Genomic DNA, 24,532 nt, shown 5'->3' on the forward strand with positions numbered 1-24,532 from the left:
TCGGGATTTCCAGTGCTGTCGGGCTTCCGCCGCCGGGAATCGAACCGCCGTCCAGCGGTATTTCATGCCGATTCCATTTATAACCTATGGTGCAATATGATAGGAAGTCGAGTCCATGAATTCACCTCAGAGACTCTGGCTACAGACCCAATCACCACACCAAGATTAACATAAATTATTTGCAAACTCCCTGTTTTGGATTTGACAAAAAACTCTTTGGAAACAATGAAAGCAGAGCATTCATATTAGAACCAGCGATAATACAGATTTCTGGCTGTGCATGCTAAGCTATAGCCTGTGTGTGTGTTACCATCATTTTGTGTGAATTATCATATATTTAGATTGCTTTTCACCGATATCAGGTGAAGGCAGGTAAGAAAGTGTAAAGACCCCCATACATCAGCGATGGATTGGGCCACGCCCCAGACGCCAGGGTCGGGGCACCAGTAAAATCTAGTATGGTCATGATAAGCAAATCGGGGGGGTTTTAACATAAATTTCACTGATTCCCTGATGGATCTGCGATCATCGATGGCCGGCAATCTGCATATCTGAATGGCGGTTCTGGTTGGATCGGGCCATTTACAAGCAGCTATAAAAGACAACACGTAATTTTATTTATTAATTATAGACTGAGATATGATTTGTTAAGAAAATAAATGAAATCTAACAACATGAACCAGGACAGTCAGTACTCAATGGTCCTGTTCTTCTCATACACAACAGAGGTAACCTTATGTTAGTAATAAGAGGAACGGGCCACACCAATGTGTGCTGGGCTATATAAGACACTGAGGGGCATATTTACTAAGGTGTGGGTTTTTAGAAGTGGTTTTGTTGCCCATAGCAACCAGATTCTACTTAACATTTATCTTGCACCTTCTAGAAGGTAATAGCTAGAATCTGATTGGTTGCTATGGGCAACAAAACCACTTCTAAAAACCCGCACCTTAGTAAATATACCCCTGAGTCTATAGAATATGCTGGCCAGCCCATGTGCTCGTGTTCTCAAACTCAGTCCTCAGGATTATTATCATCAGTATTAATGAACATCATGTAGCTTTTTATTTCTTTATTAGTGGTGAACGAAAACAGCGTTGTGCTAAGTGTAGGTGGCGCTGTGGGCCCATAATAAGCCCGGCCACCGCAGCAAGGGAACATACTCTGGCAATGACCTATGGTCTACACAACAATGGCGGCCGCCGGGAGCAGCTGCAGACCACGCCCCTTGCCCCTTGCATTTATTTATTTTTTGTTACTGTCTCCATGGTTACAGCCGGTCGCGGGTACGTCACTAGCCGTGGCCGGAAGAATGGGCGGCTCCCTTGGAGACAGGTGTGTGTGTATATAAGTGTCGGTGTTATTGTGGGGCAGCTTACAGGGAGATAGAGATAGGTGGATGCTGGTATTGTTCTGTTACTGAGGCACATATCCTGCAGTCCCTGGCATGGGGTGCTCCCTACACTGGTAGCACTATCTCTCTGTACATTGGCATGCTAAGCAGGTATTCACCTACAGTCCCCAATGAGATTAGGAATAGGCCGCAGCACATGAGATGTTCATAACAAAATTTGTACTGCTGTGGAACATAACTTTAAAATAGGGACACACTTCCAATGCCCAGGACTGTCCCTTGAACTTAAACACTGGAAAGTGTGTGTGTATATCTATATATCCATAGTTTTGGCTGCCATGGTTTATACAGATAGATCAAAAGTAATAAGCATTTTTAAGTAGTGTTCTATATATTATTATAGTTGTATTTGTTGTACAGTCAGTATATATATTCCATAGATGTCTGAGATTTAGTTAATTTAATAACTACATATTTGGCACAAACATAAATTCCAAGGATCAGTTCTGCAAATTACTTACAAAAATAAATAAATTCTATACGTAAGATTGATAAAAGTTAGCGTGCTATGCGTACTGGACCACCAATATGTGACTTTCACGCTACATGACTACATAATTTGTACTATATTAGTGCCAGATAAATTAATATGCTTCATTTGCAGAAATATTTCTTCTTCAGGGTCCATATGGCTCCACAGGGGAGACAATGGAGGGTAGGTGGGACTTTGAGGACCAGACACCAACAGCAAAAGCTTTTCAATCCCAGGATGAAACCCCATCCACAGCTTGAGGGCAACTCTGTCTCATTGGTGTCCGGCAGGAGCTGGATCACCGCTTTGACAGTGGAGCTGCTATTATGCAACCCAAGCTTATTTTTATTTTACTACTGAGCAGCAGCACGAGACAGTCCTTTGGACGTCTGCACTGCTGCTCCATCACCCCTCCGTGACACCAGCCCTCGGCTAGGTACTCCCGGCAGGGCTCCAAGGGGGACCTAGCTAGCAAGGCTCCCCAGCCTGCAGCCGGGACTCAAGGGGACAGGTATGGCGGATCCACGCTGGCGGGGACCCGCGTCTATGCACAGTCTTACCTCCGGTCTCAGGAGACAGACCAGAGGCGCTGATGTGGACACCGGTTTGTCCGGGACTCCACTAAACCACCTGGACATTATTAGCACTGGCGCATGGCACAATTAAAGCCATGGGACCCGGTAGTTAATGTCAGCATAGGGGAGAGGGCGCTCTCCCTACAGCCCCTCACCCGCTGAGGGCGCCATTCCACTGCGGTCTTGCTGCTCCCTGAGCATCTCCTCCCTCAGCCTCCTCTGAGACACAGCAGCCATTTTCTGCATTCAGGTCTCCGGGAAGGCTGTGTCCATTCTCCCTGTATACCTCTCCCAAGGGCCAGGTTTATACAGCGCTATATCCTACCAGCCACTGCGGTCTTGTAGTTGATTTTAGTGCCCATTGCAGTTATATTGTATATTCTGCATTTGTATGTGACTTGTGCTAGCGCTGCTATCTGTTTTCCCTTTTTTTTTTTTCTTACTGTCAGCTTATACCTTTCCCTTTCTTCTACTATAACCCTGGCATACTAAGGTATAGGGGGTTCATTGTACCTCACATCTATATTTGTGAGGGCTATCACATACTACATATCGCTGTTGCGCACTACACTGTGCCATATTACACATACATCCGGGTTGCTCACTGCACTGTGTCAGATTGAGTGTTACATTATTCTTGCAGCTATGTCTGGCAGAGGCAAGAATAACAGCCTGCTCCTCCCACTCTGGTGTCTTGTATGTCCTGCTCATCAGGCTTAGCTTCAGAGGACCTCATTCAGGATGGTCTTTGTGCATCTTGTTATTCTACCCCGGGCCCATCAGCCCCGGTGTCCTCTCCTCAGGACCCACCCTGGGCTGCTTTTTCACAGGTGCTGGCAAAAATTGCGGACCATCTAACGGTCCCTGTGGTAGGCAGGTACTCGCTGCAACTTCTTTGCCTCCCCCATGGGTAGACGTACTTTCTACCTAAGAGTCTGGCTTATACCTCTACAGCCTTTCAGCAAATATTGCAAAAGGAGAGACCCTTACCTAGTAAACCTACTAAGCGTGCTGTGTTATCTTCCCAGTCCACCCAGTTATCAGATTCTGAATTATCTGGGGAGGCAAAAGACGCAGACCTATCTCACTCTGACTCCCCCTCGGGAGACGAGGAACCCCCCTCTAATTTGAATATACCTGCACTTTTGAGAGCTGTAAAATCTATTCTTCAAGTAGAAGAGACAGAACCCGCTCCTAAGGCAAAAGAGCCAGGATTTAAGCAACAAAAGGTAGTTTTACCAGAGTTTCCTCAGCTATCTGATCGTATGAGAGGCATGGAATATGCCCAGTAAAAGATTTCAGCTGCCTAACGTTTAACTTCCTTTTACCCTCTTCTCGCTACTGATTGCACTAAATGGGATGTTCCCCAAGCAGTGGATTCCCACGTGACACGTCTGGTCAAGAATGCCACCTTGCCTATCCATACTGCAACCTCCTTGAAGGAGACTACGGATAGAAGGATGGAAGCGTGTCTAAAATCTATATACTCTCTTACAGGAGCTATTACTCGTCCTGCTAGGGCTACGGCCTGGGTGGCAAAAGCCACGGAGAGTTGGGCAGAGGCCCTAGAAGAGACATTTCCCTCTGATGCTTCGAGAGAATAGCTGTCCTACATATCTAGAGATGCAGCCTCCTATTTGGGTGAAGCAGCTCTGGATACAGCTTTGCTAGCCTCCAAGGCTTCTGCCACTTCTGTAGTAACCCGCCGTATTGTTTGGCTCCGCTCATGGAAGGCAGATTCGGACTCTAAAAAGGCATTAGAGTCTCTGCCTTATTCTGGAGATATCCTGTTTAGTCCAGAATTAGACAAAATTGTGACTAACTTGGCAGCTTCCAAGACACGGTTATCGTTCATATTGTGCATTTTAATGATACCGTGTGTACACATCTTTAGTCACAAACATCTTTCTCAAACCTCACCACCTCTGTGGCCAGGCAGAAGGCAGAACTCTGTCTATGCCTAAAGGTGCATACACACACAACGATTTTTTGAATGATTATCGTTAACGATATCGTTCAATCGTTGAAAAAAATCGTTCACTTTCTGAGTTAAAACGATGAACAATTATCATTCATGCGCGTTCACGTTTGTAGTTCAGTCAGACTGACCAACTGAAGATTTTCATTAAGGGAATATGTAAAAATCATTTGTAGTTGAAAAAAAAAAAAAATCGATCATTACATTTAGTAAATAAACGATTTTAGTGAACGATTTTCGTTCATTTTTCCCGTGAAAAAATCAACGAAAATCGTTTACTAAAATCGTTCATTTACAAATTCGTTGTGTGTGTGTGTGTGTGTGCAGCTTTAGAAATAGTCAATTTGATTATTTTTTTTTTCTAAACAATATTGTTCCACGCTATGAGTTACAAGACTTTTTGCTATATTTAAAAGGTGTTCTCCGATTCTTGTTTTTAGTGTTCTTGTGGTCTTGCCAATGTAATATAAGCCACGGGGGCGTCCCAATAAATATATCAGGGATTTGTGAGTACAGTTGATATTTTTATGTCCGATTTCTTGTTATTCACAAATAGATTTGATTCTTTTAAAAGATTGTCCCAATGTTTTCTGGCTATTTCCTATATTTGTGTTGCCTGTTCATAGTACTAACTAAGTACTGGACCTAGCATTCATTCTAGCACAGTGCACTGTCACACCCTGTGCAGTTCCTCTTTCCTGCCTGGGGTGTCGCTGTCTGCCCTGGTGTTTCTAGCACACTCAGCTGATGCAACAAAGGCTGAGATACAGACCAGAGAGTGCTAGAAGCACCAGAGCAGAGAGCTAGCACGCTCCTGTTTTCGGAAAAACAAACAAACAGAAAATCGACAAAAATGTCAGGACATGCAGGAAATTGCGTCTGTACCACAAATAAAGGCTGACGTACATCAGAAATTAATGTAGAAGTGTATTATTGGCCGTAATAAAAGTATTTAGGGTACTTGCGTCGGTTGGCGGTAATGTGCGTATATGAATTTTTTAAAAAAAATTATAGAAAGCATTTTTTTTCCAGGAAATTACTGTTCCACATAAATTGGGTGGGGGTACGTTAAAATGGGTGCAAGTTTAATTTTGCGTCGTAAAAGCGCACTTTTAAAAGCCGTTAAAAAAAAAAACGCCTGCTGCAACCACGTGCAATGTTTAAAACACTTGGCGCATCCATATAGCCCCCTGAAATACCAAACCCAATATGTTAAACCCACTTTCAGCGATTTATTTTAATTTTTTTCACCCAAAATTTGACCAGTCGTTTGTTGCCAAATTACAAAAAACATTTGGAGTAATTTATCATTAGGGGGTCTGTCCAAAGGGTTCTGAAAGAAATCCCCTCATGTTTAGGCAAAAATAGGGATTTAGCATTTTTTTTTCACCTGGTCTGAGATGGTGAAAACTTTTCGCTTGTTTCTCACTATTGCATTATCGCACGTGCAATAATTTGCCGCAAAATCGCAGGTGTCGAAGATGATATCGCGGCTGCGATAATTTACCACGAAAACAGCCCTAGGGGGAAAAGTGCGGGTTTGCCCATAGCAACCAATCAGACTCTACTTAACGTTTATCTAGCACCGTCTAGAAGATAATAGCTAGAATCTGATTGGTTGTTATGGGCAACATATCCATTTCTAAAAACCTGCACGTAAATATACCCCTACGGCTGGAATTCTTGATTTATTGTGTGATTCTGAGTCGGATGCAGTTGTGGTCGTCCTTGCAACTTTTGACGGCTACCACAGTCATGTATGCGGCTTTATGCTAATACCGCTGCAAGGCCCCTCCCCAGTGTATGCTAATACCACTACAAAGCCCCTCCCCAGTGTATGCTAATACCACTACAAAGCCCCTCCCCAGTGTATGCTAATGCCGCTACAAAGCCCCTCCCCAGTGTATGCTAATGCCGCTGCAAGGCCCCTCCCTAGTGTATGCTAATGCCGCTACAAAGCCCCTCCCCAGTGTATGCTAATGCCGCTGCAAGGCCCCTCCCCAGTGTATGCTAATGCCGCTACAAAGCCCCTCCCCAGTGTATGCTAATGCCGCTACAAAACCCCTCCCTAGTGTACGTCGTGCGTCTTAATGTGCAAAGACTGAGACACCAACTCGGCGAGTCTATAGACTCTACATTATCATTACCTCCCAGTCACCGCTCTGGGACCCCCTTACATTCCTGCTACCATGCGTCCAAATCCTTACTGTGACTCTACATACATAATCAGGACACGTGCGTTGTGTGACTCGGACGCATGCGCGCATGATAAACCTAGCTGAACCGCTTCCGGCATCGCTGCTGTTTCTGACTCAGGGCCTCATTCAGAGATGGACGCTAATGCGATCATAGCTGCGTAAATATCAGTACCATTTACGCACACCGGCGGCCATCTTGCACCTGAGTTTTTCTGCCACCCCCCCGTCACCACCCCCAACACGCTGACAACCTGTCAATCACTGTGCCATGTATTCCGAAGTGCGTCCGTAATCGCAATGTGAAAGCAGCGCACGTCCAGCGCGGCCCGTGCGCATGCGCAATGGTGAACAATCACCCGATCTGCGTGCGTAAGCGCCATCGCGTTCATCTCTGAATCAGGCCCTCAGTCCCTTAATGTTGTATGATAAGTTTGCCTTGGTATCTTTCTTTACTGTGATTCTGCCCTTTATTTAGACGCAGACTTAGAACCTGACAGGTCCTTCTGTCCGCTCCCACAACCAACATGGCGTCTAGTCGTGAGGGGGAGTCTGATAATGACTCTGAAGGGGAGACCTCAGAAGATCCAGAAAGACAAGCATTAGATTATGTGTCTAGGGTCCTTAGCACGGTGGCACTGCAGGACAAACCCCACCGGCCTCCACACACTTTGCCTGTGGATATACATGATGGGCTTCAACGTGGAGGTTTGGTTCTGAAGAAGTCCCCAGTGGCGGGGGAGGATGGGGAGGCGGCCTCACAGCTGTTACTCCTCCCCCTCGAGCTGATCCTGCACATACTGTCATATCTTGACCCGCGCTTCATCCTCAACGTCTTACCGCTGGTGTGCACCACCCTCAGGGACATTGTGTCAGAGGAGGTGACGTGGAGAGTGCGGGTACAGAAAACAGTCAGCTCCAACTTCCCAGTGGTGGAACGTGAGTCATAATACACCGGCAGCAATACATTCCTCTGCCCTGCTAATACACAGACAGCAGGGCACAGACCTCTCCACTCCTCCTAATACACAGACACCAGGGCACAGACCTCGCCACTCCTCCTAATACACAGACATCAGGGCACAGACCTCTCCCCTCCTCCTAATACACAGACATCAGGGCACAGACCTCGCCACTCCTCCTAATACACAGACCTCAGGATACATCTCTCCCCTCCTCCTAATACACAGACAGCAGGGCACAGACCTCTCCACTCCTCCTAATACACAGACATCAGGGCACAGACCTCTCCCCTCCTCCTAATACACATACATCAGGGCACAGACCTCTCTCCTCCTCCTAATACACAGACATCAGGGCACAGACCTCGCCACTCCTCCTAATACACAGACATCAGGGCACAGACCTCTCCACTCCTCCTAATACACAGACACCAGGGCACAGACATCAGGGCACAGACCTCTCCCCTCCTCCTAATACACAGACATCAGGGCACAGACCTCTCTCCTCCTCCTAATACACAGACATCAGGGCACAGACCTCTCCCCTCCTCCTAATACACAGACATCAGGGCACAGACCTCTCTCCTCCTCCTAATACACAGACCTCAGGATACATCTCTCCCCTCCTCCTAATACACAAAGATATGGACACAGACCTCTCCCCTCCTCCTAATACACAGACATCAGGACACACCCTCCCATCCTCCTAATACACAGACATCAGGACAGACTCTCCCCTCCTCCTAATACACAGGCATCAGGACACAGACCCTCCCCTCCTCCTAATACACAGACATCAGGACACAGACCTCTCCCCTCCTAATACACAGACATCAGGGCCCAGGTTCTTACCTTACTCCTAATACACAGACCTCAGGACACAGACCCCTCCCTTCTTTTTTTTTACAGAGATATTAGAACACCAAGCTCTAAACTATTCTTAATGCCTGCAATCTTTTCACAGAAGAGAACTTTGATTGGCCGTCTGCATGTATTGAATTGGAAGAGCAACTCTGTCATTGGTCAGACAAAGGGAAGATAGAGCATTTCTCATTGGGTGACGGCCACTATGCCTCAATAGATGCAGTGTTACTGCTACAGGTGCGACGAGATACAGTGAATTGGATGGCTGCATTCTCATGCGTGTGGGTGCGTGCGTGTGTGTGTGTGTGTGTGTGGGTGCGTGTGTATGTGCATGTGTGTGTAAAGCTACGTTGCTGTTTGGCAATTCACATTTTAGCAGAAACATTTCTGGAATACGTGGAAATCTCCAAAGCACTTTAATGCCTATTACGCCTGCATCTGGCCATATGTGTAGATATATATAAATAAAAAGATGGAAAAGGATACACACAAACTGAAGCATAAAATATGGGTGCAGGATCATCACAAATCACCATTCACATTGACAGATCCCTGTTACCCTTGTCCTCAGGGAGGATCTTTATGTGTGTCTGGGTCGCGGGACAGAAATGTCAGCCTCTGGGATCTGAGGAACCTGAGTGAGGGCCAAGAGAAGGTGAAGGCTCTGGGGACAGAGAAAACCGGAACACACAAGGTATTGATGTCGTCTCACCCATTAGATGCACTAGAGGGCGCTGTAAGAGTATAATTCTTGTTACTTAAAAGTAATGATAATGGTAAATACAGTATTTGTATACACTGCTGTACAGTATAGAGCTCTGTTCCAGCACTCGCATCTCTTGGTACTTACTATGTACATGTACTGCAGCCAGGTTCATTGTGTTATTTATTTCTTTATAGGGCTGGGCCTGGTCACTGGCTGCTTGTGAGAATCTTGTATGTTCGGGGTCCTGGGACAGCACCATGAAGATTTGGGACATTGGGGCTGAGGGACAGCAGGTGGGAGAGATTAGGTAAGATGCCAGCATATGTCAGAAGCATAGAGGCACAGCCCACTATCTGGGGGTCTGCATGAGGCCCGCTAAGGAAAGGGATCTAGGAGTCACTATTTCAGGTGACTTAAAGGCAGCAAACATTGTAACAAAGCAATGAGGAAGGCAAGTCAGATGCTCGGTGCATAGGGTGAGGAATCAGTAGCAGAAAGACAGAAGTGATAATACCACTGTATAGGTCATAGGTACGTCCTCATCTCCAATACTGTGTTCAGTACTGGAGGCCATATCTCCAGAAGGATATTAATACATTAGAGGCAGTACAAAGAAGGGCAACTAAAATGGTGCAAGGTCTACACCACAAAACGTACCAGGAAAGACTAAAAGATATTACTATGTATAGTTTGGAGCAGAGAAGGGATAGGGGGGACATGATAGAAACGTTCAAATACATAAAGGGTTTTAACAAGGTAAAGGAAGGAGACATTCTTCAAGAAGGAGAAGTATTAGAACAAGAGGACATGTTCTAAAACTGGGGGGTGGTAGGTTCAGGGGAAATGTGAGGAAAAATTACTTCACAGAAGGGTAGTGGACAAGTGGAATAGCCTCCAATCAGAGGTGGTAGAGGCTAAGATAGTAGAGCAATTTAAACATGCATGGGATAGACCTTCAGAAGAAGTAAGGATCAATAAGGGTTGAGGTAACAATATGTTTAAAAATGGGCAGACTAGATGGGCCAAGTGGTTCTTATCTGCCGTCAAATTCTATGTTTCTATCTATTGCTACCTACACAGGAAGCGCCATAGATACAGAGGGACCCGGGATGCTGTTCTGCCCTGCATGGCCTGGTCCCAGTGTCCTGCATGGCCTGGTCCCAGTGTCCTGCATGGCCTGGTCCCAGTGTCCTGCATGGCCTGGTCCCACTGCCCTCAGTATGATGACAGTATGTTGTCCTGTACTGCGTTCACCGGGCCGTGTATACAGCATGGATTGTCCTCAGTATATATATAATATATTGTTCTCTGCTGCGTACATGGGGTGGTGTATACATCATGGATTGTCCTCAGTATATAGACAGTATATTGCTCTCTGCTGCGTACATGGGGCGGTGTATACAGCATGGATTGTCCTGAGGGCCTGATTCAGAGCTGGACGCTCTGACCAGAGCGCTCGCTCTGAATCAGGGCCGGCCTACCTAAAATTGGAGCGGCCTCCTGGCCGCTCGCTTAGCTGTGGGTGACCACCCACAGCTTATGCGAGCGGCCAAATAGATGGTCGCGATGGTCAAGACCATCACGACCATCGGGCTTGCGACAAGACCCTTGCGGTAGGGTCTCGTCTGCCGCAAGCCCGGAGTGCTTTTGGCTCTATCAGAGCCAAAAACACTCCCACTGACATCACTAGTGATGTCAGTGGGCCGGACCCAGACGGTAGGCGATCCCATGGGAACGCCTCCATCTGGCAGCCACGCCCCCGGCATGCCCACCAAAGGGGGCGTGCTGTCACTCACCATCGACCGCACGCCCCCTTTGGTGCGAGACCCATAACGACGGCTACCCCGTCGTTATTCGGGTCTCACGGAGGCGCCTCCGTCGTGCGCATGCGCATTTGGGTAACATCCACCCGCTTGCGAGCGTACAGCGCTCGCGAGCGGGTCTGAATGAGACCCTCAGTACGGAGACAGTATGTTGTTCTACGCTGCGTTCTGCGGGCGGTATATGCATCATGGTATGTTCTCAGCATAGAGTTATAATGATCTCTATGGGGTCAATGCCAGTCTAGGCTTAGAGTGTTTTTCATTTTTGATGTCAGTGGCCCCTAGACCCACCTGACTCCCATCCCCATCTCTCTGTGCAGGGGCCGAGCAGCAATTCTGTGCCTGGCTTTTCAACCAGATATCTTGGTAGCTGGATCCTACGACAAGAGAGTGAGCGTGTATGACCCGAGAGGTAAGTTAATACTATACGTAATGTTCATTCTAGCACCCTGCACCTCTCACAACCCGTGCAGTTCCTCTTTCCTGTCTGGGGTGTCGCTCTCTGCTCTGGTACTTCTAGCACACTCTGGTCTGTATCTCAGTAGTTTGCTGCATCAGCTAGAAGCACCAGAGCAGAGAGCGACACCCCAGACAGGAAAGAGGAACTGCATGGCTTCTGACAGGTGCAGGATGCTAGAATGAATACTACTATATGTATATGTATATATATATATATATATATATATATAGCAGCTTGCACAGTTCTTATTCCCCAAAAGTCACATAAGTAGGAAATAAAATTGTTGTTATATAGACCATAATCGTTACATTTAAATGAATGGCATCATACAATAGTTGTAACCTCCTAGTGGGGATGAGGCATTGCATTGTGGGGAGCAGTGATCCCTCTTGTAATCCTATTTTTTTTTAGCATCTCGACCATTGATCAAGTGTCGCAAGATACATTCCAGCCCCGTCCTGTCCCTGGTGGCTGATGATCGTCACATTGTCTCTGGGAGTGAGGACAGGACACTGGTGGTGTTTGACCGCAGAGTTAATGCAGTTTTGCAGCGGATACAGGTAGGATAAGGGTCCAAAATCCCCCTTCCTTACATATGTCCCCCTCTGGCTTATATAAATGGCTGCTTCCTCCCCGCTTCAGCCACACACTGCCCTGCAATGTAGTTACAATATGAAGGACTTGTATAGATACAGGATACACGGCTTGTCAAATGTCCAACTTGCCGGCAAGATGCTGCTCAATAAGCTTCACCATGGCCCCATTTTCTCAGGCAACCACCGTGCACAGGCCCTGATTCAGAGCCGGACGCTCTTTCAGAGCGCTCGCTCTGAATCAGGGCGGCTTTTTTTTCTTTTTTGATGCCGGCCTCCTGGCCGCTTGCTAAGCTGTGGGTAACCACACACAGCTTTTGCGAGCGGCCAGCTGATGGTCGCGACCATCGGGCTTGCGACGAGACCCTTGCGGTACGATCTCGTCCATCGCAAGCCCCAGTGAGCTTCCTGCTCTAATAGAGCAGGAAGTCCACCTACTGACATCACTAGTGATGTCAGTAGGGCCGCCCACAAACGGAAGGCGTTCCCTCGGGAACGCCTCCATTTGTCCAGCCACCCACCCCCCCTGCCCGCCTCCAAAACGGGGCGAGCTGTCAATCGCAATCGACAGACGCCCTGTTTTGGTGTGAGACCCGTAGTGACGGAGCGCCCGTCGCTGGCCGGGTCTCGCGCATGCGCACGTCGCAGGGGTCAAACATCGACCCGCTTGCGAGCGAGTCTGAATCAGCCCCACTGTATTGTAAATCATTAGTTTTATTGCATTCTGGATGTGGCCATGTAGTTAGCACATATTTGTGGCCCTTTATGTAGATGCTTAGACAGCGCAGGGGTAGGTTGGAGCCACCAATCATCTGTCTGTTCTCGCTCGTTTCCTGGAATCGCATCCATTATCCTCATGTATTGCCCTTTCTCTCTCCCCCAGCTGGAAAACTACCTGTTCTGTATGTCCTATGAAGCGCCACAGCTTTGGGCCGGAGACAACCAAGGTCTGATTCATGTGTACGGGAGCCACGGAGGGACATTCCAGCACCTGCGGGTACTGGAAATTACAGTTTGATATCGGTACATTGTGGATACAGATCACAGTATAATCTGTTTATAATGATGTTCTACAGAACAAAAGTTTGAGAAAAGAAACTCAGTTTTTTTTTTGGGGGGGGGGGGGGGCACTCGTTATCAATTGCGTTTAAAACGTAACTTTTAATAAGTCATTTAAATATTCTAAATTTATATTCAAAACCGACATATAAGAGTAAAAACAAAAAGAGCTCAATGTAAGAAAAAGCAACGAGAATATATAAGGCAATATAATTCACTCCAGAAGCACAAATGCTCCAATAGTATTGCAGCAGTCACCAGGTTCGTTAGTAGGAAATGATTAAATGACTAGATAGTAATTGGTAGTACAGTTCATATGAATATTAATTTGCCGAATGACAGCAATGTATAGATGTCTCAGATATACATAAATGTCACACTCTGTCCAATAAATGACATATCAAAGTATCCACTTAAAGGCTATATATACCTTACATTTTCACAACTGTTGGCATACAGTGGATATTGCATATATAAAAAGAAGTATAGAAAATGACAGCTCCATGTGTGCCAGGCATGAATTAAGGAGTGAGCGTACCCCATAGTCCGCTCCGAGACGTGAAGTGAATGAGTGTAAGGATATCTGCTTTTGGACTCACAGTAAGGTGGACCTTGCTGTGACAGTGCAGGGACCTCCAGTACAAGTGGTGCAATGAGAGTACCCCTGAATATTAAAAAAGTATTGTGAAGATGGAAAGAGGTTGAGAGTAGTCAGTGTGAGCTGAGAGGAAATTGTTCACCTGATCACAGTGCTACAAGCTGCTGCTCCTCATGTGCTAATTAGCCTTGATGGGGAGTGAGCGGTGCAGCACTGGTGGTGACATAGGAAAGAAGTTAAAGTATCATGGAGTATGTGTATCCTAAGGTGGTGGAGGGATTCTGATATCAGTGGACATAGCAGAGTCCACCTCAACTATCGGAATTACACACGGTTCACTGAAGAAAGAAAGTATACAGTACCTCTCATATATCGGATAGTGCTGGGGCCGCAAGTGTCTAGATGTGGCTCCTGGTATACTCTTGTCACCCGGCGGTGCGGTGCTGTTCTGCCGCTCTCTCATGTTACCCGCTCGTGCACAGCGGGTCCCTGCTGCAGACGGCCGTTACGCTATACGCTTCCTCGGCCTAATACTTGTATATTGTGTGACAAGGATTCCTGCAGACTAATCCCTGTATATAACTGATGTAACAATCATGTGTTTATAGTGTGTCTGTAATGCCTTCATATGTATAAGTACAGCAATGCTCTTTATTATCGGTGAAGTGGAATTAGCCGATCTACTGTCTATATACACTGTTTACAGGATCTTACATCATCAAACTTCCAGCATTCTGTGCCTGTCACCTTTCATGTCTGCTACCTCATCCTTTATCTTCTCCCCATTGTGTTCCTACCCATGCCCTGATTATCTGATCCTCCGGAGAATCCTTCTCTAAGGTCTTACCCCACTCATCCCCTCCTCCTGCTCCCTCATATCCTTTCATCTGCTGCTCCCCCTGTGTCCTGCCCTGCTTGTCCTCTACGCCTGTGCTTTTATGCTTTTCCCCTGTGTTCTGCCCTGCTTGTCCTCTACGCCTGTGCTTGTATGCTTTTCCCCTGTGTTCTGCCCTGCTTGTCCTCTACACCTTCACTGGTCTGCTCCTCCCCTGTGTCCTGCTCTGCTTGTCCTCTATGCCTTCACTGGTCTGCTCTTCCTCTGTGTTCTGCCCTGCTTGTCCTCTATGCCTTCACTGGTCTGCTCTTCCTCTGTGTTCTGCCCTGCTTGTCCTCTACACCTTCACTGGTCTGCTCTTCCCCTGCGTTCTGCTCTGCTTGTCCTCTATGCCTGTGCTTCTATGCTTTTCCCCTGTGTTCTGCCCTGCTTGTCCTCTATGCCTTCACTGGTCTGCTCCTCCCCTGTGCTCTGCCCTGCTTGCCCTCTACGCCTTCACTGGTCTGCTCTTCCCCTGTGTCCTGCCCTGCTTGTCCTCTACACCTTCACTGGTCTGCTCCTCCCCTGTGCTCTGCCCTGCTTGCCCTCTATACCTTCACTGGTCTGCTCCTCCCCTGTGTCCTGCCCTGCTTGCCCTCTATGCCTTCACTGGTCTGCTCCTCCCCTGTGCTCTGCCCTGCTTGCCCTCTATACCTTCACTGGTCTGCTCCTCCCCTGTGTCCTGCCCTGCTTGTCCTCTACACCTTCACTGGTCTGCTGCTCCCCTGTGCTCTGCTGCCCTGCTTGTCCTCTACACCTTCAATGATCTGCTCTTTCCCTGTGTTCTGCTCTGCTTGTCCTCTATGCCTTCACTGGTCTGCTCTTCCTCTGTGTTCTGCCCTGCTTGTCCTCTATGCCTTCACTGGTCTGCTCTTCCTCTGTGTTCTGCCCTGCTTGTCCTCTACACCTTCACTGGTCTGCTCTTCCCCTGCGTTCTGCTCTGCTTGTCCTCTATGCCTGTGCTTCTATGCTTTTCCCCTGTGTTCTGCCCTGCTTGTCCTCTATGCCTTCACTGGTCTGCTCCTCCCCTGTGCTCTGCCCTGCTTGCCCTCTACGCCTTCACTGGTCTGCTCTTCCCCTGTGTCCTGCCCTGCTTGTCCTCTACACCTTCACTGGTCTGCTCCTCCCCTGTGCTCTGCCCTGCTTGCCCTCTATACCTTCACTGGTCTGCTCCTCCCCTGTGTCCTGCCCTGCTTGCCCTCTATGCCTTCACTGGTCTGCTCCTCCCCTGTGCTCTGCCCTGCTTGCCCTCTATACCTTCACTGGTCTGCTCCTCCCCTGTGTCCTGCCCTGCTTGTCCTCTACACCTTCACTGGTCTGCTGCTCCCCTGTGCTCTGCTGCCCTGCTTGTCCTCTACACCTTCAATGATCTGCTCTTTCCCTGTGTTCTGCTCTGCTTGTCCTCTACACCTTCACTGGTCTGTTCCTCCCCTGTGCTCTGCCCTGCTTGTCCTCTATGCCTTCACTGATCTGCTCTTCCCCTGTGTTCTGCCCTGCTTGTCCTCTATACCTTCACTGGTCTGTTCCTCCCCTGTGTCCTGCCCTGCTTGTCCTCTATGCCTGTGCTTGTATGCTTTTCCCCTGTGTTCTGCCCTGCTTGCCCTCTACACCATCACTGGTCTGCTTTTCCCCTGTGTTCTGCCCTGCTTGTCCTCTACACCTTCACTGGTCTGCTCCTCCCCTGTGTCCTGCTCTGCTTGTCCTCTACACCTTCACTGGTCTGCTCCTCCCCTGTGCTCTGCTGCCCTGCTTGTCCTCTACACCTTCACTGATCTGCTCTTCCCCTGTGTTCTGCTCTGCTTGTCCTCTACACCTTCACTGGTCTGCTCCTCCCCTGTGCTCTGCCCTGCTTGTCCTCTACACCTTCACTGGTCTGCTCCCCTGTGTCCTGCTCTGCTTGTCCTCTATGCCTTCACTGGTCTGCTCTTCCCCTGTGTTCTGCTCTGCTTGTCCTCTATGCCTTCACTGGTCTGCTCTTCCCCTGTGTCCTGCTCTGCTTGTCCTCTATGCCTTCACTGGTCTGCTCCTCCCCTGTGCTCTGCTGCCCTGCTTGTCCTCTACACCTTCACTGATTTGCTCTTCCCCTGTGTTCTGCTCTGCTTGTCCTCTACACCTTCACTGGTCTGCTCCTCCCCTGTGCTCTGCCCTGCTTGTCCTCTACACCTTCACTGGTCTGCTCCTCCCCTGTGTCCTGCTCTGCTTATCCTCTATGCCTTCACTGGTCTGCTCTTCCCCTGTGTTCTGCTCTGCTTGTCCTCTACACCTTCACTGGTCTGCTCCTCCCCTGTGCTCTGCCCTGCTTGTCCTCTACACCTTCACTGGTCTGCTCCTCCCCTGTGTTCTGCACTGCTTGCCCTCTATACCTTCACTGGTCTGCTCCTCCCCTGTGTCCTGCCCTGCTTGCCCTCTATGCCTTCACTGGTCTGCTCCTCCCCTGTGCTCTGCCCTGCTTGTCCTCTATACCTTCAATGATCTGCTCTTCCCCTGTGTTCTGCTCTGCTTGTCCTCTACACCTTCACTGGTCTGCTCCTCCCCTGTGTCCTGCTCTGCTTGTCCTCTATGCCTTCACTGATCTGCTCTTCCCCTGTGTTCTGCCCTGCTTGTCCTCTATACCTTCACTGGTCTGTTCCTCCCCTGTGTCCTGCCCTGCTTGTCCTCTATGCCTGTGCTTGTATGCTTTTCCCCTGTGTTCTGCCCTGCTTGCCCTCTACACCTTCACTGGTCTGCTTTTCCCCTGTGTTCTGCCCTGCTTGTCCTCTACATCTTCACTGGTCTGCTCCTCCCCTGTGCTCTGCCCTGCTTGTCCTCTACACCTTCACTGGTCTGCTCCTCCCCTGTGTCCTGCCCTGCTTGTCCTCTACACCTTCACTGGTCTGCTGCTCCCCTGTGCTCTGCTGCCCTGCTTGTCCTCTACACCTTCAATGATCTGCTCTTCCCCTGTGTTCTGCTCTGCTTGTCCTCTACACCTTCACTGGTCTGCACCCCTGTGTCCTGCTCTGCTTGTCCTCTATGCCTTCACTGGTCTGCTCTTCCCCTGTGTCCTGCTCTGCTTGTCCTCTATGCCTTCACTGGTCTGCTCCTCCCCTGTGCTCTGCTGCCCTGCTTGTCCTCTATGCCTTCACTGGTCTGCTCTTCCCCTGTGTTCTGCTCTGCTTGTCCTCTGTGCCTTCACTGGTCTGCTCTTCCCCTGTGTCCTGCTCTGCTTGTCCTCTATGCCTTCACTGGTCTGCTCCTCCCCTGTGCTCTGCTGCCCTGCTTGTCCTCTACACCTTCACTGATCTGCTCTTCCCCTGTGTTCTGCTCTGCTTGTCCTCTACACCTTCACTGGTCTGCTCCTCCCCTGTGTCCTGCCCTGCTTGTCCTCTATGCCTGTGCTTGTATGCTTTTCCCCTGTGTTCTGCCCTGCTTGCCCTCTACACCTTCACTGGTCTGCTTTTCCCCTGTGTTCTGCCCTGCTTGTCCTCTACACATTCACTTGTCCACTCTTCCCCTGTGTCTTGCCCTGCTTGTCATACCCTCCCATGCATCCTGCCCTGCTCCTCCAACCTCCCCCTGGTCTGCTCTTCCTCTGTGTTCTGCCCTGCTTGTCCTCTATGCCTTCGTTTGTCTGCTTTTCTCCTGTGTCCTGCCCTGCTTGTTCTCTATGCCTTCGCTGGTCTGCTCTATCCCTGTGTCCTGCCCTGCTTGTCCTCTATACCTTCGCTGGTCTGCTCTTCCCCTGTGTCCGGCCCTGCTTGTCCTCTATGCCTTCGCTTGTCCGCTCTTCCCCTGTGTACTGCCCTGCTTGTCCTCTATGCCTTCGCTTGTCCGCTCTTCCCCTGTGCTCTGCCCTGCTTGTCCTCTATGCCTTCGCTTATCCACTCTTCCCCTGTGCTCTGCCCTGCTTGTCCTCTTTGCCTTTGCTTGTCCACTCTTCCCCTGTGTCTTGCCCTGCTTGTTCTCTACACATTCACTTGTCCACTCTTCCCCTGTGTCCTGCCCTGCTTGTCATACCCTCCCATGTATCCTGCCCTACTCTTCCAACCTCCCCCTTATACTGTCCTGATGTCTTTTCTTTTGCACGCCCCTGATCCAGTTATCCTCTGCTTACTCTCTCCTTTCAGAGTTTTGATGTAGGTCATGCATCTCAAGTCACTGGTATCTGGCACTCAGCGGGCGCGCTCTACACAACTTCCACTGATAAAACTATGAAGGTAGGTGTGTGGGTGAGGACATTATCAATATTAACGGACACAGGAAGCACTTTATCTGCACAGCTGGTCATACAGGTGAAGTCCTGAGTTTCAATTGAACTGTAAAAATAATCCCCCAAACAAATGTGTGTGGGAGGCAGATGTGTGAACCGTACATTGTCCTGGAATGTTGGGTAGATTTTGTTTGAAGTGATAGAAGTGAAGATCCTTGGGTTAAATGTCTAAAAACAATGTTGTAATTAACATATTTAAAATATTTCTATTATTTTTTTTTTTTTTAACTATTTGAAAAGCTGTGGTCATTCCCTTCCCTGAAAAACAGATTTAGGATGGAGCCTTGAGGTCTGTTATAAACAGTATGTAAGTATTGTGTCCATGGACATCAAGGAAGCTCTGGGCTGGGAGAGAAACAAGATTCAGCCCATCTGTTTGAGTTTGGACTCTACCATTTGACCTGGTCATAGCGCGGAGGGTGACTGGTTTTCCTGGGGCTGCTAATTGACACCTGACAACGGAGGGTATTTTTGTCCATAGGAGACCCTAATCAAGTCACTCCTAGAATGCAGCCCGAGGACTCTTTCATGGGAGTCTTCCAGTTTGCTCAGTTCCATTTAAGGAAGTTCCATAATTAACGTATCTCAGAATGAAACCACCAGCGTCTGACCTGCCAGTTCATAAGGCTGCCTCCAGAGGTGTGTAAGTTGGCTCCTCTTGTCAATGGAGGTCAACAGCCTCAACGTAGGTCGCCCCTTCACTAAAGCTCCCGATAAATGTGTTGGAACTGAGTGGGTGATTCAGCAGAGGACGGATATGCCATTGCAGCTGCTAACATGTTAGCAGCTGCGAGAGCACTAATACGATAATGCAGCAGGAGGCGTCAAGCCTCCTGCATGTATCACTGATCTGAGCTGCGTCCAAGGACAGTGCATCGGATCATCTGCGATCCCATCTACCGGCTGAGTGACCATGGGGTCACGCAAACCGGCCGCCACAGATGCACAAAAGAGGCCAGGAAACTCTCTGTCAGCCGACGGAGATCCTGGCCTCTCCACTCCCCCAACGGCAGCGACACATCTCCATTTTGGGAAACGGAGGCCGTTGCTGCCCCCTCCCCGCATTAAAAGGGCAGCAGACTGTCAATCACTGACAATCTGCAGGCTGAATCAGGCCCTGAGAGTGGTATACAAGGCTGTAGTATGCAACCTCCATACATCTCACCAAAAGCTCCCTGCCATCTGTACCTCCTTTCCAGCCTTTGGATTTGGTGGAGTTAAAGTTCCTTTCCTGGAAGACAGTTTTATTCTGTTAGTTGTCTCCGCAGCTACAAGAGCTTTGTCTTCTAGGTCTCCATATCTCTAAGCCTTCGTTTTAGCCAAAAGAGTTTTCCATTTGAACCAGGGTTTTGCGAATAGGGTAGGTCTTTAGAGGAAGAGAGATCTCTTCCCTCTCTGGATGTGGTCAGGACCTTGTGAAACTATGTTCATGGGACCGTGGGGCCATTGACCTTTATATTCTCCATGATGCCCACTAGAGAAGAAGATCATTGTTGAAACAGGCCATTGCTAGATGGATTACTTTTATGATTTGTCAAGTTTGCTGTTGTACAGAGCGATCTGTTCCTGATAATGGGATGTGCCATTCTGATAGACCTGGGTGGTGTGGCACGGGGGCCTCGACTGGGACAACCAACTGGTCTTTGCTCCACACATTCACCGAGTTTACAGAATTAACAGTTTGCCATCCAGACAGGCACGATTTGGGCAAAAGAGGCAGTGTGCCACAATTTCCTCCAGGGGGCAGCTGTGTGGCTTCGCCTGTGTTCTAGTGTCCCCCATAACCATGAAAGAGAAAATAGGATATTTATAGTTATGCAAAAAACTTTTGTGGGGGTGAACACTGGACACACATACACTCCTGCTCTTGTTTATTTTATATAACTACTGGTATTAACTCTTGTCTGAGGCCTGATTCAGCAAGGATCGCTATTCTGCTTACATGCACGCAACGCAGTTGCTAATATCAGAGGTGACATGTAAATGTATGCATTCGCATTGCAATCGCAGCCTGACATAAGGACGCTCACTTCCCCTTACTCACATCCGTATACTTTGTCAACATATCGAAATAATCGGTAACATCGAGTAACATCGGACCCATATTCACAGTTTTGGCAGGGTCAGACCTCACTCAGGAATTGCTTACTTCAACGCACGCTATGAGGCCTCAGGCTGCTTATGGTATCGCAGTGGCTAATTTATGCACACCTCTGCAACGCCGTTGAAGCGCACTGCGTTCGGCCGACCACCCCCACGTCACCACCCACAAACGGCCCTTCCTGTCATTCACTCTGCGATAGGTCTGCGTCCCCACTCTGATCACAGTTCTGAAAACAGCATCTGGTTCACGCACACACACTGCGATGCATGCGCAGTGCGTAATAATTCGGCCGATTGCCTGCGTATAATCAACTGCGATCCTTGCTGAATTAGTCCCTGAGATCAGAGAACATCTTTCTGTCTCTCATTCTCGCTTTCATTCTCTCTCTCAATCACTCTTGCTTTCTCTCTCTCAATCTCACCCTCTCTCTCTCTCGGCACTGCCCCGCCAATCCACCCATGGGCAGAACTGTCCCGGTGGTCAGGAAGGTTGGGCACTGCCACAGCTGTGCGGTGGTGCCGGGCGCGGCATCCATTCAGTGCAGGGGAAGGGCAGGGGGCAGCCCAGCTACTGAAGGAGTGCAGGGCTCGCCCCCAGCCTGACGTTAAATGGGAGGCATGCCATAGGGGCATGTCCCCAAATGGCGTCATTTAGGGTTGTGCCCTACGGTAATTAGGTCATGCCCCCCTTTTGGTCACGCGCTGGGTTAAGGGGCGTCGGAGTCTCTGTCTGCACAGGGCGCGGCTACTCCTGGAGCCAGCCCTGCCCCCGGTGTTCCACTGTCCCACAATGAAATCTGAAAAAAGGATTTTGCACAAGTATAAAATAATCCCATTTTCTGTGTCACTACAGTGTATTGGATGGGAGCGTCGTCCTGCTCTACAGAGACCCTTCAGCCCTATTTGAGATGGATCAGAGCCGCATAAACTGATTCGGACACTTTTCTTCTGTTTCCAGGTTCACATCCCTACTGATCCACCTAAGACCCTCAGTACACAGACTCACAGCTATGTGGTCAATGGGGTAAGAGCGTTGTATTGTGTTGGGTGGGTGGGCAGGGATTAATCTCTGCATAAAGAATAAATGACTGGTTCATAGGAAACAATACGGATTACTTTACAGTGGACGGACGCCAGACATCGGCCCCCAAACCTTACCTCTAGCTACCTATACGCAGAGCCCTGACCCAGTCTGTATCGCCCTCTGAGAGCACTTTGTCCCATTCTCACCCTGTGGCTTACACCCAGCCCTGCGCACCATCACCAAGCTTTGCCACGCCATAAGGTTCCATTACATCCCACTTACGCCTCTTAAGTGGTATGTGTAGATGTGATCACAATGCATATGACTCTAGTCCCTCGTAGATACGTGTGATGCGTTCCAGAGCATGCGCAGTGAGAAAACACACGATACGCTCCGCAAACAGTCATATGTTCAGCTCCGCATTAGTCTTTTCCATGTACAATCAGCCAATTTCCCATAGGAAGCCATGAATTACTTCTAATTGTCAAAATTATTACCATCTCGGTCACCGGGGTTGCAGAGAGAAAACTCCCCTCTAGCAAACCGTACAAGAGCCGCAGCGCATCCGCCTAGTGCTGCCGCGCTGTGTCTTACCTCCTGGCAGGCTACACTGCGCATGCGTAAGATCTCACATGCAGCCTTACACCCCCACAGTATTCGCCCCTGGTTAGCGTACTTACCGGCAGGCGATCCAGCTAATATGTGAAAAAAAGAATAAGCCACAAAAGTGCGCTTATCGTCTTTTCATAACATCTGAATTATTTTCTGCCTCCATACAGTAATATGGCGACGGCGGAAACGTTGGTGTTTGCAGATAATGTAGAGAAAAGTTATTTATTTTTTATTTTTTCCATACGTCATCTGCTTACATACATACCGATGCTCAAGTGTCAAATAGCGCTGGTTATTCGCATTTGGCACTTACCATCTCTTCTTACATCTGCCCCGTAGTCTCTTCAATATCATCTGCCACATTCAATTCCTAACCCCACAACCCTCTTTCTACTGTGTTTTGTCTCAGGTCAGTGCGGCTGGACGAACAGTGGCCGCAGCTTCTGGTGGACAAACCGTGGAGATCTGGAGGTTTCCTGAATAAAAGGGATCACTACCTGTACCTGTCGATTGCTGGGGTAGCATGAATGTGGGGGATATTGCACAAGAGAGGCTGTTGGGCAACACTGAATACACGTGACACCGGACAAATATATATATTTTATTGATTTTATTGATTTTGCTGTATTCAACACAAGATACATTGATGATATACCAACAAGAACATCTACAAAACGCTAATGCGGAATAAAGAAGCTGTAAATACTGTTTATTCAGACAACATGTATGTCCTTTCATACCAAGAGAAATGTACCTGACAGCGCTGAGGATGGTGACGCAACGCCTCTGCGTACAAGCGTCTGCAAGTTTCCCAATATAGAACCAGAGACAAGTGTAACACAGCAATGCCTGCAGCCAGACACAAAATTAATATGACCTGTGTGTCATGACAAATAAAATTAACATTTAATAAAATACAATTAAAAACAAACAGTACAAAAAAAAATATCTGTATAAAAAGAGAAATGATGGCGTTGCGAAGGCGGCCTTAACATGCAGAACTGGGATCAGTATGGTAACCTAATGAAATACTGGTCACAGCGTCATCAATTGGTACAGTCGCTGCATTATGGTGACTCTAATTAGGTGTTTGTTGTTAATAGGGTCCCAATAAACCAATATGGGTGATTACACTGAAAGGCTCTGGTAGAATGCCGATGATCAAACGTAGGTCAGTTTAAGAGTGGTCAAACAATTACCCAGACCAGGCTATTCTGCTGATGATGTAAGAAGAATCAATACTATACCCAGAACAGGGCAACCAGGATCAGTGGGTATTAAAGGTGTCACTGTAGACTGGTATCTGCTGCTGAAACACCGGAAGGACTGGTAACTTGAAGCTTGAAAAGGTGTCAATGGAAAGTGACAACATGGATCCTCCGTAAATACCTGCAGCATCTGGGCAGATTGATACCTGATGGTGGGACGAAGGTTAAACTGATCACCGGCAGCCTGTGGATGGATCGCAGCTACCAGTCAGTCTGCTATGGCCCCATAGCAAGTCAGACATATGCATAAAATAAAAAGGATCAGAATTGCAAATAAAACATTTTTTTTCCTTATTTTAAACACAATATTTTGTCTTTCTTTACTATGAAGCTGAAATTGTTCCTTTTTTTTCCAGGAGACTGTACTATAACTCAGTATTCCCGTTGAACAACAATCTGTGGTAGATCTAAGTGACTGGCACTACAAAATAAAGTGTTTTTTTTCCTGAGCCAGTCAGTCAAGAAGCTCCTCAATGGTTTTATGATGGCAGGGGCAGGTGAGGGATTGTGTTAAGTCATCACACACTTATTATCCATAAGTATTCAATACTCTGATTGTTTGCTCCACCCACTTCACCTGCTCATCCGTGTTTGTAACCAGTTTCGAAGAATGATACAGAAAGTCCTTTAACCCTAGCCAAACACAGCTAAAAGTTATCTATACAGCAAAATAAATAATTTTGTAATTTAATATTATACGAGTAAA

At 48.2% G+C, this 24,532-nt stretch overlaps 1 protein-coding gene across 4 annotated transcripts; it reads left to right on the forward strand.

The window, feature by feature from the left end:
* Positions 1–1,270: 1,270 nt before the first annotated feature.
* On the forward strand, positions 1,271–24,260 carry FBXW9 (F-box and WD repeat domain containing 9). Of its 4 annotated transcripts, none has more exons than XM_088473929.1 (11): positions 1,271–1,335; positions 7,113–7,573; positions 8,561–8,697; positions 9,032–9,154; positions 9,361–9,473; positions 11,310–11,401; positions 11,861–12,009; positions 12,926–13,039; positions 18,677–18,766; positions 21,881–21,946; positions 22,968–24,260. In XM_088473929.1, exons 2-11 carry the CDS (start codon positions 7,162–7,164, stop codon positions 23,040–23,042), a joined length of 1,371 nt encoding a protein of 456 aa, XP_088330055.1. In that variant the 5' UTR covers positions 1,271–1,335; positions 7,113–7,161; the 3' UTR covers positions 23,043–24,260. The 4 variants fall into 4 exon arrangements, with proteins under 4 accessions (XP_088330055.1, XP_088330058.1, XP_088330056.1 ...); XM_088473930.1 differs by lacking the exon at positions 1,271–1,335 and adding an exon at positions 1,393–1,504; XM_088473931.1 differs by lacking the exon at positions 1,271–1,335 and adding an exon at positions 4,925–4,945.
* The last annotated feature ends 272 nt before the right edge of the window (positions 24,261–24,532 follow it).

Source organism: Taudactylus pleione, unplaced genomic scaffold (assembly GCF_031769625.1).
Source record: "Taudactylus pleione unplaced genomic scaffold, aTauple2 ptg000145l, whole genome shotgun sequence".
In the NCBI taxonomy this organism is placed as follows: Eukaryota; Metazoa; Chordata; class Amphibia; order Anura; family Myobatrachidae; genus Taudactylus; species Taudactylus pleione.

Excerpts from the sequence above, each read along its gene's own strand:
- FBXW9 (XM_088473929.1), top strand. The coding sequence starts at position 7,162 with ATGGCGTCTAGTCGTGAGGGGGAGTCTGATAATGACTCTGAAGGGGAG. Across the intron at positions 9,155-9,360 it reads AGAAAACCGGAACACACAAG|GGCTGGGCCTGGTCACTGGC; the intron begins GTATTGATGTCG and ends ATTTCTTTATAG. Across the intron at positions 12,010-12,925 it reads CAGTTTTGCAGCGGATACAG|CTGGAAAACTACCTGTTCTG; the intron begins GTAGGATAAGGG and ends TCTCTCCCCCAG.